Source organism: Vulpes lagopus, chromosome 10, assembly GCF_018345385.1.
Source record: "Vulpes lagopus strain Blue_001 chromosome 10, ASM1834538v1, whole genome shotgun sequence".
Lineage (NCBI taxonomy): Eukaryota > Metazoa > Chordata > Mammalia > Carnivora > Canidae > Vulpes > Vulpes lagopus.
In genome coordinates, this window is record NC_054833.1 from 13,942,820 (window position 1) to 13,956,623 (window position 13,804).

General features: G+C 39.6%; 1 protein-coding gene across 5 annotated transcripts in view; it reads right to left on the bottom strand.

The window, feature by feature from the left end:
* Window positions 1-13,804, bottom strand: part of PHACTR1 (phosphatase and actin regulator 1) — a 560,913-nt gene that overhangs the window by 504,186 nt on the left and 42,923 nt on the right. For all 5 annotated transcript variants that reach the window (XM_041770863.1, XM_041770864.1, XM_041770861.1 and 2 more), the window contains one exon: window positions 12,617-12,763. In XM_041770863.1, coding sequence (XP_041626797.1) covers window positions 12,617-12,763 — 147 coding nt within the window. The remainder of the gene's footprint in view (window positions 1-12,616; window positions 12,764-13,804) is intronic.

Sequence of the window (13,804 nt, forward strand, 5' to 3'; positions counted from 1 at the left end):
GCACACACTCTCTTTCTTAAACAAATAAATAATCTTGGAAAAAAAAAAAACCCAAGTCAATGAGATACTGAAAATACATTTTTTAAAAGAAAATATATTCATATTTGCATACACAGGGCCTGCTGATAGCTTTTCTCTGGTCAAATCACCTAGAATAAATGAAGCTGGCAACATGGCAATAAAAGAAGTAAAGTAATGCCTGATTGAGTGATTATACCAGTCTTTTCTGTATTCGGTAAATTCAGTCATTGTTTCCTTTCCACCTCAATATTTCCACTTCAATGTCCTTAATAAGTGGAACCAGGGAGGAGATAGAACACAGATTCTAGTAGCTGTAACTCTCCTGAATTGCTCCTATAATTGGGTTTATGAAAGGACTGTAGATGATATATTTCTTTATGAGGTAACTTTACAGCAGAAATTGTTCATACAGATCATATTATATGAGCTGTAACAGAGAGGCCAATGAAGTGAGTTTAAGGCTGATTTGAGCTTACTTTGGGTTGACCTGGTATTATATTTATGGATGGTTCTAGTTGTTCTTAGACTTAACACATACTTCCATTTATGTGGTTACTATTCCATCAGACAAGATGACATGGTTTGACTCAGATCTTGGTGGACAAGAAAAATAAAGGCAAATCTTTTATTTCTAGAAATACAAAATGTTCTTAAGACACCAGAAAGAATATTACCTATAGTATAGGTGTAAACATATTAATAGACTTTGAAAGACAAAAAAGAATTTTCAAATCAACTAAACAACAAACCAAGGGAGCAGTGACTGTGCTGTCTGGTTACGTCAGAAAGCAGAGAGAATTTTTTGTGGCAAGGAGTGAGTGGTACACAAAGTGTAGGAAATACCTTTGGCTAAAACATCAGAAACCACACTAATGATTTATTTTTGCACATTTAAAATGAACTCCCTACACGAGAAGATAAAGGAAAACTACCTCAGGTCTTTTACAACTTAAAAAAAAGACTTAGTCATTTTGAAGTTTTGCAAAATTGTAATAATGGATCAAACACCTAATTTGCTTAAAGCCTACTCACCAAATATCTTTTTATGTCAAAAATGCAGTAAAATACACTCATGAAAATTATGTGGTATCATAAATTATATGTAATGGGGAATCTGTGATTAACCACAATTTGGTGTGGTCTGCGTGGTCTGCATTACCCATCCTAGCTGTAGACGCAGGCATCCGCTGAAATCTTTTGCTTTTATATGAATGAAATCCCCTGTAAACTGTGACAAGGACAAAAGTACAAATAAATATAAGCACTCATTCACTCCTAATTTTGTTTCTGCTTGTTCTATTTCAGTTGACCAAACCAAACATTGAGGAATTGTTTCTAGAACTGAGAAGTTGCCTTACATGTGAGATGGCTCTGAGTCTCATGCCAGAACTGCTGGTGGAAGTCACTTTTCTTACTGAAAGAGTTGCTTCCTAGCTGATTACAGCCGGTGTCACAACCAGATAAAGCAAAGATGTTGCTGAAAGGCAGCGTGGTGGGAGATCTGGAGTGAACACAGGGCAGCTGGCTTCACAGCTGTGCAAACTATGTAATTCTATGGTTTCAGTGGGAGGTAATAAACAGCTGTAAACTTCCGCAGATACACAGGGGGTTGGGATGAAGGGGGTGGGACATTTGAGCCTCTTCCTCTCAGAAATAAAGATCTGGCCTTGAAAGCTTTGGGTTTAAGGTTAAAAATAATAATAATAATAATCAGGGGAAGGAGAGGAGCGTGAAGAAAATGGGAGAGGAGGTTGTGAAAGATGAATGCACCTGGTTATTTGGCCAAGTGTCTGTTTATGGCTAAGCTGGACTAATGCCCCAAATGGCCAGTGGTTCTAGAGTGCAGTATGGTTACTTTTAGCTTCAAAATGACAAGCACTTCTAAAAATTCAAGCACTTTGTCTCTTATGGATGGATGATAATATTCCAATGCGGCCACACTTCATACAATGATGAGAGTTGATGGTGGAGGTGCAAGGTAGATGCTATAGGCAGTCTTTCTGGGCTATTAGGCTGTATTGAAGTTTTGGCTATGGCAAAGACAACATTTTAGGTAGAATTAGTCTGTTTTTCACATTTTCATTCCTATGCCTTATTTGTGCCAAAGCTAGACCTCTAAAGCTGTCCCATTCACCCTGACCACATCTATTTCTTGCCTTTGTATAGCACATGGCTCTTGGCAACACATTTTTACATTTGGTCCTTAAAGTGACAACAAAAAATAGGCAGACATTGTTGTCTCCATGTATAGGTTTCAAAGATTCAGAGGTGATACAGCCCTTGAGTAGCATACTCAGATTTTGGTATCAGTAATTCTCCAAACCCGTCACAGAACACTTGTGCCCATGATTCAGGGAAGAGGATACTCCTTCTGGTTTTTAAAAGCTAAGATTCTGTGATTTGTTGATGTCCACCTGGCCTACGTGGATGACACCTCAAACTAAACATTTGTGTTCTCTCTTTTCTTCCTCCCTCTTTGCCTTCCTCCTTTCTTCTCTCTGTATCCCTTTCTTTGCTCTTTTTTTTTTTTTTCCTCCCCTTCCCACAAAACATCTCTTCCACATCCAGGGGAATCACTGGAAAGTTCAGTAGTTATTTGAATGGGATAGCCATTTCCAAATGGCCATTTGCAAAAGATCAACTTTTCAAAGTTGATCCATTCAACTTCTCAGGGGATAGATTATTAAATGTAAATTTCCTTAACTTTTAGAATCTGAAGGTGGCTTCCTTTCTCATTTGGGGCTTGTCATATTCATTCAGTACTCCAAACAAGATTTATTGAGTAGAGGTGAAATTTAGCTAAGAAAATTTGTTCTTTACGTGGAAGTTCCTGAATTTGTAGTTCATTGAGTTTTATAAGATGTGGTAACTCGAAGGACATCTTCCTTTTTTTTTCCTTTTCTTTTCATTCTTTCCATTCTTTTCTGTTTTGTAGTATCTTGGAAGAATTGAACGAAGATGAGGCAAAACACAGAAATGTAAGAAAGCTCACTCCCTGCTTTGTGTAATGAATACTCACTCTATGCCAGGCATTATTCTAAGTTTTTCACATTTAAAAAAATTACCTACTCTATGGGAAAAAAAAAAAAAAAAACACCTCCAGGATGGTCACTATTATTAATTCAATTTTATAGGTGAGAAAACTGAAGTCTAGTTTCAAGAGTATATTCACATGACCACTATACTACTTTGGAGAAGAAAGGCTTCTATCTGTCCTCTTTCTACTCTGCAGGGCTACATTGTAAGACTTTCGTGGCTCCTAGGCATTTTTGCCTTTAAAAATCCTTTTCATTAAAAAAAAAATAAAAACTATATTTTATTACTATGTTGGTATAAAGACAAATGTAAACCAGGTTGGATTATATTCATTTTTTTCTTGACTTTAAAAGAAATTAAAACATTTTTGTGGGCCTTGAAAGGTATTGTCAGCCTGGGATCTGTGCCTATTGTATCCAATAGCTAAGTTGGTCCTGACTCTGGGGTTTTTCTCTTTCACCTTGACTCATGTCTAGTTAAGAAAATGAACTTACCACATTCTTGGGGGAATTGAAGAAGTATCGAAGTGGTATTTTCTTGTAAATACTGTTTCTGAGTTCAGAAATAGCACTTGGTAAACAACCAATGAAGTAATGTTTTTTAAACCGTAGTTGTAAAATCCTTGAGATGGGTTGTAACTAGCATTTTTATAACTAGACTATGTTAGAACGGAATGAGGTGGGAAGGGATGGGATAGGATAATATAGAAAACATCAGAGTATATTCATACCTATTAAGGGTATTTTGAGGAATATTTTATTCCAGTTATAAATATGCAAGTGTGTATGTGAGGTGATATAAAGCGCATTTCTTCTTCTTCTTCTTTTTTTTTTTTTTTTAGAGAGAAAGCACAAGTGGGGAGGAGCAGAGGATGGTGAGAGAGAATCTCAAACAGGCTCCACATTCAACACAGAGCCTTATGTGGGGCTTGAAACCATGATATCACGACCAGACCCAAAACCAAGAGTCAGCTCTTTGACCTACTATGCCACCCAGGCGTCCCTAAAGTGAATTTTTTAGTGAGGCCTAGCCAAACATTTTTTAAAATACTGAGGTAGGATGCATTTTTAGTTCTACCAATTTTTTTTTCTCTTTGCTACATTCCGCTTAAAATTTGTCCTTATGGCAAAGCTGACATAAGCTTGGTCTCTTATAAGAAAGCATAGCCATTAAGAATATGGGTTTGGAGGGCAGCCCGGGTGGCTCAGCGGTTTAGCACCACCTTCAGCCCAGGGCCTGATCCCAGAGACCCGGGATGGAGTCCCACATCGGGCTCCCTGCATGGTGTCTGCTTCTCCCTCTGCCTGTGTCACTGCCTGCCTCTCTCTGTGTCTCTATGAATAAATAAATAAAAATATTTTTTAAAAAAAGAATATGGGTTTGGAGTCATATAAAAGATGATCTAACTTCCAATTCTTCACCTATTCCCCTAATTATCTATATCATCATTGCTAAATGATTTAACCTCTTTGTGACTTAATTTCAAAGTCAATAAAATAAGGATTATATTAATTATACCAATGAGAAACAAATGGGCAAATGTTAATAAAGCCCCTAGCACAGTCAATGTTAGTAAACACTCTATATATACAGACAAGTTAAATATTTATTTCTGAGCCAGACCGCATTTTTAACCTTAGGCCCGTTTAACTGCCCATTTGATACCTCCACTGGGATGTCTGGTAGGCATTTCACATTTGACATGTCTGCATTTGAACTTCTGACCATTCCCTCGAGCTCCAAAATGGCTCTTTTATCCTGTAGGTGCTCAGGTCAAACCTTTGAGGGACTTCGTGTTCCTTTTCTTCTCTTACAACCCATGCTAAATCCATCACGAAAGCTTGTTGGCTATCCCTTCAAATACATACTGAATCTGATCACTTCTCACTGTGGCTGCTGTACCTCTTTGCTGAGCCATCACTATTTCTCTGGGTTATTGTAAGAGCTTCCAAATCAGTTTCCCTGCTTCCTCATCGTCCCACTCTCTTACCACCGCTGCCCCAGTGATCCTTCTAAAAATCTATCTCAGAGATGCCTGGGTAGCTCAGCGGTTGAGCGTCTGCCTTTGGCTCAGGGCGTGATCCCAGATTCCTGGGATTGAGTCCCACATGGGGCTTCTTGAATGGAGCCTGCTTCTCCCTCTGCCTGTGTCTCTGCCTCTTTTTCTGTGTTTCTCATGAATAAATAAATAAAATCTTAAAAATAAATAAATAAAAGTCTATCTCAAATCGTGTTACTGTTATGCTTAAATCCCTGCACCGTCCCACATTTCACTAAGAGGAGATTCAAAGCCAGGCAGTGACCTGCCAGATCCTGTGGAATCTGGTTCCTGTTGCCTCACAAATTTTCTCTCCAGACACACTGGGCTCCTTGCCAGGTCTTGAACATACCAGGAACACTCCAGACATAGGGCCTTTACACTTGCTTTCCCTGAGCTCTCTCTTATCCTGTCCTCCAACCACACTGGCATTGCTCATTCTCTCACCTACTTCGGAGAACTTTGTTCACGTTCCCTCTTCTCAGTGTTGCCTATCCTCCAATCTACGCCTTTCTTTGCCTTCACATGCCTTATACTCTTACCTTCCTTTATTTGTTTTTGACTTAGTGCTTAACTTATAAAATGCTATACAATGTATGTAAATATTATATTGTTTATTGTCCATAATCCACTTTTAGAAGTTAAAATTTATGAGGATTAGATGTTGTTTGATCACTAATGTTTCCCAAATGTCTAAAACATGGTCTAATACATATTTAACTTCTCAGTATTTGCTAAATAAATAAATATTATTATATTATTACTTCTTCTTGTGTCTTCCACCTCTCCCACAAAGCACAGGGCCCAAATGGAATAGGGATAAATTCAAACATAATGAAGCTTTTTCTGTACTCTTGTTCAAACCATTATTGAGTATTAAACCAACCTGCTATCATATGTTTGGTAGAGATCTTGATATAATGAGCTTTCTATGTCTATAAATAGCAAGCAATAATAATGATAAAGTTCAGTATAGTTTCAAAACCAAGATATACATTGAATACTCATGACTACTATTACAGCCCAAGTGTTTACTATTCAAGGATTCTGCTCCTGAATTGTTAGTTTAAGATACACAGATGTGGAAGAAAAGATCAATAGGAAAGCTACAGGCTTTTACACAACACGTATCTTTATAAATGTCAAATAACTAGTAGTGTGATTATTCCTGATGTCCTTCGATAACCTGTGTAGAAAGTTATGCCAATCCATCATCATTCAATAAGGCCAGAAAATTGATTTTGTCTTTTATTTAACTATCCTACATTATATAAAAGACTTGTAAATTAAAGCAATTACAGTCTTAACAAAGTCCACTTTTTTTCCTCCTGAAATCACATTCACTTTATCATCTACCAAAGTGGGTGGGAAAAAACCAAAAACAAAAACAAAGTGGGTGGGAACAGCGGCAAAACAAAGGGAAAAAATGTTAGAATTCTTGTATCATTCAGTGAGGAACATATTATATCTATTAATAGTTCTTTCAGGGCCTCTTTTGTTTTTATGATATAATACAGTCTATAATATACGTCTCCTTTTTCACCTTATCAAGTCAAGGAGAGAAATAGCTCTACAAACTATCTTTCGTTTCCACTTGTGTTTTAATGCCTGCTTGTACAGCACATAATCATGAATTGAAGTTGCATATATCAGGGAGTAAGTCCAACTGTAATAATAAAATATTTTTGTTTGGTATTAAAATATATGCATAAAAATATTGTTTTGCACTTATTCCAACCAACAACTTATTTGCTCCTGTTAATATATATGCCTGGGAAGAAAAAGGAGAAGAAATTCTCTGTAATTCCGGCCTAAATTTTACAGTTAGTGCGTAGAAGTTAAGGCTATTCTATCTGAATTCCAAAGGAATATATTTACCTCTCCTGGTAATTTAAAAGGATAAAGGGAAAATATAGATCTTACATACCCTATTCATGTTAATTATAAAAGAGTACAGGCTAAAAAACTAAAATGCCAATTGGGAGACTGGATTAATACTTAGTTTTCTCACTTGCCATTCATTGCTATGATTTCTCCAATACTTTATTCAATCGTACAACAAACATTTACAAAGCATCAATCATGTAAAAGACTCTAATCCCTGAATATTCAAATTTAAAACATTTTAATTAAGATGATGTATGTAGATAGGCCTTTGAGCACATTGTTAATTATTAAGAATTAATTATTGATTATTAATATCTGTTAATTCTTCTTTTAATTAAACTTATATTCATAACTAGCTGTGATCAAATATTTTAATTATTGCTATAATTATGCTATTCTACTATATGCTTTATACCATAAATAAGATGGCATATAAAAATCAGTGGTATAGTGTATACCCAATAGTACAGCAAGAGTTAGAAGTACTGGTTTATTCATAGAAAATTTTTAGGTTGGATGAGACTTTAGAGATCTTAAAATCTAAATCTCTCATCTTAGGGCTGAATGAATCAAGCCTAGAAAAATTAAATGACTGGCCCATGCTTTTAGAGGCAGAGATGCATTAAAATCAAGTTTTTCTGACTCTTGATTCATATTTTTCATATAAAACACACCTCCATGGTCTTTCATGAAATCAAAAAAATATATACATAATATACAACATATATAATATATATACATTTATAGACAAACTAAACAAGCAACTTATCATTTAGTGATAACAATAAATATAATACTTAAATCTTAAAAAAATTAATAATGCTCAGACCAGAGATCCCAAGAAATTAAACCATGTGACACAGATTTTATGTTTGAGTTGTCTCATAAATGTATGAATTGTTGTTGAAATGATGACATTGTAAGCAGCCAAGATAAATATTAACAGCAAAGGGCTTCCCATTTCCTCATATTGTTAATTATTTACTTTACCTTGTTTATATTATTTATATTGTCTGGAGTGGTCTTCATCAGTACCATCTGAATGTATTACGTAATGAGATTACAGGTTGGTTAGCTTTAACAACAGTAAAGAAGGAGGGCAGACCCTTAGAAAGTCCAATAATTGAAGCTTCTGGTGAACTACATGGCCATCCATTTGGATTGTGGCTACTGAATATGAAACCCATTATTTCCTTTCTTTCTTTCTTTCTTTCTTTCTTTCTTTCTTTCTTTCTTTCTTTCTTTCTTCTTTCTTTTTCTTTCTTTTTCTCTTAGAAGCAATACTTTCAAGCAGATTTTGGGCCCATCAAATAAAAGCCAGACCCATATGATGTCTTCAATTTGAAATAAGTTTAAAAAAAAAATATATATATATATATATATATATATATATATATATATATATATATATATGGAGGCATTGACATTCTTCAATGAAAAAGTGAAAGAAGATGCTTATCAGGACCTTCTGATTGGTGAAACAATCTTGGTTCAGTATGACAATATTCACAATTTTGCCTACGGAGAATTCTCATTGCTAAGTGATAATGGCATATTTTGGGTTGTCACTTCTTAGTATCATAGGTTTTCATAATTTAACTAAGAGACAGTCTTCCTTCTCAAGAAAGGTAGGAAGAAAGAGATCTCCTTAGACCCAGTTTATAACTTAATCTGGCTAACCCATCCATTCTTACAGGCAGCCAGAACAAGCCAATTTTGACTATTATCCTCAGTGCCTGAAAGAGTGGAGAAGACCAGTAGAAGTCAGGAACAGTTACCCTTGAATGACATCAGAGACTAAAACAGATCTTGAACTCCCAAAGAAGATAGGTATTCTGAGGTTGACCATGCTATTAACTTAAAATCTACTCCACATAAAAGCAATTCTGAAATGTCAACAAAAGTTAAACTTCCTTATGATTAGAGAAGTACTCACTGTTCTCAATTGTGGCCCAATATTGGTTTTGGGTTTTAAAAATCCTAAATCATCAGGGTGACTAGTCCTCCTTCTTCTGACATTCCTCTAAGAAATTTCTGATGAGCTTAAATCTTCTATTTACCATAATACCTCTATTCACCTCAGTGTGTAATTACAGAGAACTTTTCAGTTTCAGCGTGTATCAAATATGTATATATCAAATACTCTTCTATATACTCTCAATATAAAGATAAATAAAACACACTAGCCTATAGGAAAACATCTGCCAGATGAGCATTCACTGCATTGAATGCAGTGAATGAATGACCTCATAAGGCAGGGTAAGTTCTCACAAGCTAAATGTCAGTGATGTTCATTATCAAGTGAGAACACAATTAGAAACACTTGCTACTAATAGTGTGAATACATTCTTCTGTTACACGATGTCCTTATAACACATTTTAATTTCTCAGGAAAAAAGAAACCTCTTTCAATGTTTTAAATGAGGTCTGATGTGTCTAGGTAAGTTTCAGCAAATACATTGGCTTAATTTTCTGCAGCATTTATACTACCTCCAGTAAACAATCATTATCAATATTAGCATAATACACTAAGTGCTGAATAGAAGTTAAAAACCTATAAAAGGGGCTCTTTTTGAAAAATGGAAATCATGGTTCAGAAAACTTCTGTTCTATACCCTGTCAGTTTAGGCTGAAACTTGAAATTTGCATCTTCATAAACTGATGTAAGACCCACATTTTGGTGCTATTCTTTGATTGACTTGGGACTGTAGGTGAAGGAGTATATCCTTCACTCAAGCTGTGGAGTTATTTCTGAAATGATATTAAGTGCCCTCAGGGACAGGATGTAGTTGAAAGGATGCTTAAGTATTTAATTAGTATTCAAAATGCCCTGTCCACTTTATTTGGCAACTCTATAGATTAGTTTAAGGGTGTTGGTACCCAAAATGACTTTGTGATATCCAAATAAAATGAATATATGTATATTTAGTCCATGAAGCATTACTAAACCTCTAAAATATGTAATATGTGGGTGTGGGAAAGCAAAAATTAAACATAAATAGTTTAAACCAATAAAAATTTTCTCTGGAAAGAATAAACAATAAGTGAGTATTTGGGGGGTAGAAGAGGAGTGAGAATAAAGGGCAGATGAAAACTTCCTTGCTTAATTGTTTGTAAATTGTTGTTAAGAGACAAAATTCTCTCTATGCCCAAATTATGTAATTTATTAGAAGTGTGCAGACTCCTCTGCTCAGTAACGCTGATAACGACACTAATAGTTTAATTACAACTTGCTGCTCAAGGAGATAAACAAGGCTGTTTGCTTTTTAAACCAGGGGTTACAATTACTTTTAAACGCGGGGGAAAGGCACATCTGCGAATAGATCTTACTACGTCAGGAAAGCAACCAGAAACCAGCTGGAAAATAAACAAAGCGCCAGGAGTGAGCAGCCTGCGCAAAATTAGAGCAGAACTGCCTGACTTGAGCAGTGGAGCAGTGGGCGTGAGGGTAGTAAACAGGCTGTAAATGTAGGTGGGCAGGGATAGAAAAGTTTTCGGTGCCTAGATCTTCTGCATTTTCCCTGGGACTCCATCACTGGGAGGGACAGGGGACCCCTCCCTCGAGTGTCTTGCTCACAGTTAGGTCTTTGTCGCACAGCTCTTTGCTTCAGCACCACAAGCGAGGACAGCTCCCCTAACTGCAGAACAGAGCCCATTGCGACTGCACACCCGCCCCCCCTTCTTTCCAACATCCTCTGGATGGCATTTCTCTTTCTTGCTGGTGTCTTTTCTTGCTATCAGAGGGATTCTAAGGGACATACAGAAGGCACGTGGAGCCCATTGGGCTTGTATTTCCAGATTAAAGGGAAACAAGTCTTGACTGAAAAGTCCAATCTTTTAATTGGCCTCCAGAGTAATTCAACCAGAATAAAAGATTGCAAGTCACTGAGTTTAATCTGGTGGCAAATGCTCAACCTCACTCAGTAGTGGCTGAAACTTGAAGCTCCCTTTAGTGTTTTATTTTATTGTTTTGTTGTAAAAGTAAAACAAGGTTAAACAACCTTTACTAACTGCCACTCTAGCCCTTTTTCTCCTGTGTTAAGCCAAAGACACCAAGGAATATACCAGAGTGTGGTAGCAAAGAGGTCAGTGGTACAATTTCTAATATCACTCCGTGAGAAAACAATCTCAGTCATAAAAAAAAAAACAACTCTTCTCAGTACTTTTGAAGACTCCTCACATCCACATCCTGAATCTGGAACATACCAGTGAAGGATTAACAGTTCCAAAATGAGACCACAGGCTACTACAGCATGCCACAAAAATGGCAAAAGCTTCCCCCAATAAAGAAGTCATTTCCCCAGCCCTAAATCCAAAGGAAAACATTTTAGGAGTGATGAGAAACATATGATTAAAACCCCAAATCACCAACACAGGAAAATAACACTCCAAGGAACTTGGCTACTTTGGTACTTTTAGTTGCCATTCTTTCAGTCATGAAGAGAAGGTTACTTAGCCACTACATCTTCTTTCTCTCATCAGAGTTTTCTCCTTTGTCCAAACTTCTCAACAGTGTATACAATACTTATCATTTAAAGGTTCTCTTTGCCCCCAACACGGGCACACACATACTTTGATTCAGTTCCATTTCCAAGGATTTAGTTTGCTAAAGAAAGAGCTATTATCTGGTTTTCAAACCTATTTTGAGGGGTAGTCTTCCCCCTTTTTGCACTGGAATTGCTAGAATGCTGAGGGACTCTAGAAAAGAAGAGGCACAAACTGGGGCGGATGCTTAGGAGGCGTTCAGACAAGGCAGCACTATGGAGGTAGTGGGGAATAACTTCCTTCCAGTGATGGTGATGATCTGCTAGTAACAGAGGGTGAGGTCCGCCTGTGAATCTAGAGCAGTAGCAGCAGTGAGGACCGCAGACACAGGGTACCTCTTATCAGGTACCCTGAGAGATCTCAACCCAAGCAATTTGACTCTCTGAGTCTCTCACTCCTTTCTATTGCCTCTTCCTTTCTTCCCTCCCTCCCTCCTTCACCTCAGTTGTCCTTTCCACTTAATGCCTTCTGGGCCACTCTGGGCACCAGGACTAGTGACAGTCGAATCACCTAACATGTATCCTATAGACCATGTTATCATTATCATCATCATCCCTGGGGTTGCTCTCCAACAGCTCAGTGAAAGGATAAGGTCCTGTCCCCGGCTGTCAACCCCACACCCTCTCCCCAGCCAACACCGCAGCAGTGGTGTCAACCCCCACCCCCCCACCCCCAGAGATCACCGGTCTGAGTGTCACCAACAAGTTCCACCCTCTAGTAACCCCGCCAGCAAACCTCACCAGCAGAGCCTTGCCAGACCCTCCGCCCACAGCCGGTGCCCTGGCAGCCCGACCCAGCTCTTGGTGATCCCTAAGATCATTGTTACCACTGACAGCACTTTCCTCTCCGCGTGGAAGGGGAAAGCCCGCGTGGGAGTCCTGGGCGGATGTAGGGCTCCGCGCACTCCCCTCCCCCACCCCCCATCACACGCACACACCCCCCCTCCCAGTACCCGCGACACAAAGAGCGGGGGAGCGAGCCCAGCGCCCGGCGGGGTAGCGAGGGGGCGGGCGGGGGACACCCCGGGGGCAGGGGCTGGGGGCCAGGGCGCGGGTGGGGGCGCGAGCCCGGCGACAGCGTCGTCCTTACCTGCCCCCAGGTTGAAGGAGATCCTGGCTTCGGCGAGGTACGGCGTGTCGCTCTTGGAGCGGACTCTTCTGATGGGCCGCCGGTCTATATCATCCTCCGAAGATGCCGCCATTAATGTGGGAGGCAGGAGCAGGGTCGCCCGGCGAGCTGAGAGGGAGAAGGAGATGCAGAGAGAGGGAGAGAGGCGGAAAAGGGGAGGAGGGGAAAGGAAGAGGCTCCCACCCGGGGAGGGGGAGGGGGAGGGGAGGGGAGGGGAGGGGGAGGGGAGAGGAAGGGAAGGGGACGGGGAGGGAGGGGGGAAAAGAGGGGGCAAAGGAGAGAAAAGAGGGGGAGAGAGAGAGAGAGAGAAAGGGAGCAAAGGAGAGAAAAGGGTGAAGGGAGAGAAAGAAAATCCGTTAAGGATTTGTGGACCGGAGCAGAGATGAGGCTCTCCCTTGGCTTGCGCCAGGGCGCCCCTAAGTCCTCTTGCAGCCACAGGGCCAATGGGTCAGTGTTCCCGACCGACACCCCGCCTCCTGCCCGCAGCCCCAGTTTTTTCAGCTGTTGGCACAGATAGGCTGATGCGAAAGGGAAGACTCCAAAGCAAAGGTGCCCAGTCAGCACTGTGCCCTCTCCCGCCAAACGCACTTACTCGGCTCTTCAAGTGCACACTTGGGTCTCCTTAACCCACAGGGTTCCCTCAGACTGAGGATGCCTGGCCAGATGGACCTACTTCAGCCGGCTTCGTGAGGGATTATTATTGCTGGAGTGCAAGCCCCCCACCCCCCACGGTGGTCACAGGGGAGGGCGCTGCACCCAGGGTACCCCTAGGCTCCCTCTTTCCCAACCCCGAGCTCAGATAAAGATGCCACCGGATCTGCAAACTTCAGAAGCTCTCTTACCAGTCCCCTTGACCCTAGAGGTGGAGGGTCGGTGGAGGAAAGATATATGCAAGTTTGGAAGCAGTTGGGCCATAGAGTTTTCAGAGTTGATACTTTGAATGCAGACTCTGAGTACTCACAGAGAACTTCTAGGATGTGTTTATGCCTACATAAACACCCATTCATTTTAACCTTTAAGTTTTTTCTTTATTTCGTGGCCTTAGGGGACACACAATGGTCTTTGCACTGGACCTGTAGTCTCTATAACCCTGTACCACTGAGGTGAAGATCAAGAGCACTTCACATTTCTTTGAATGTTTGCACTGCA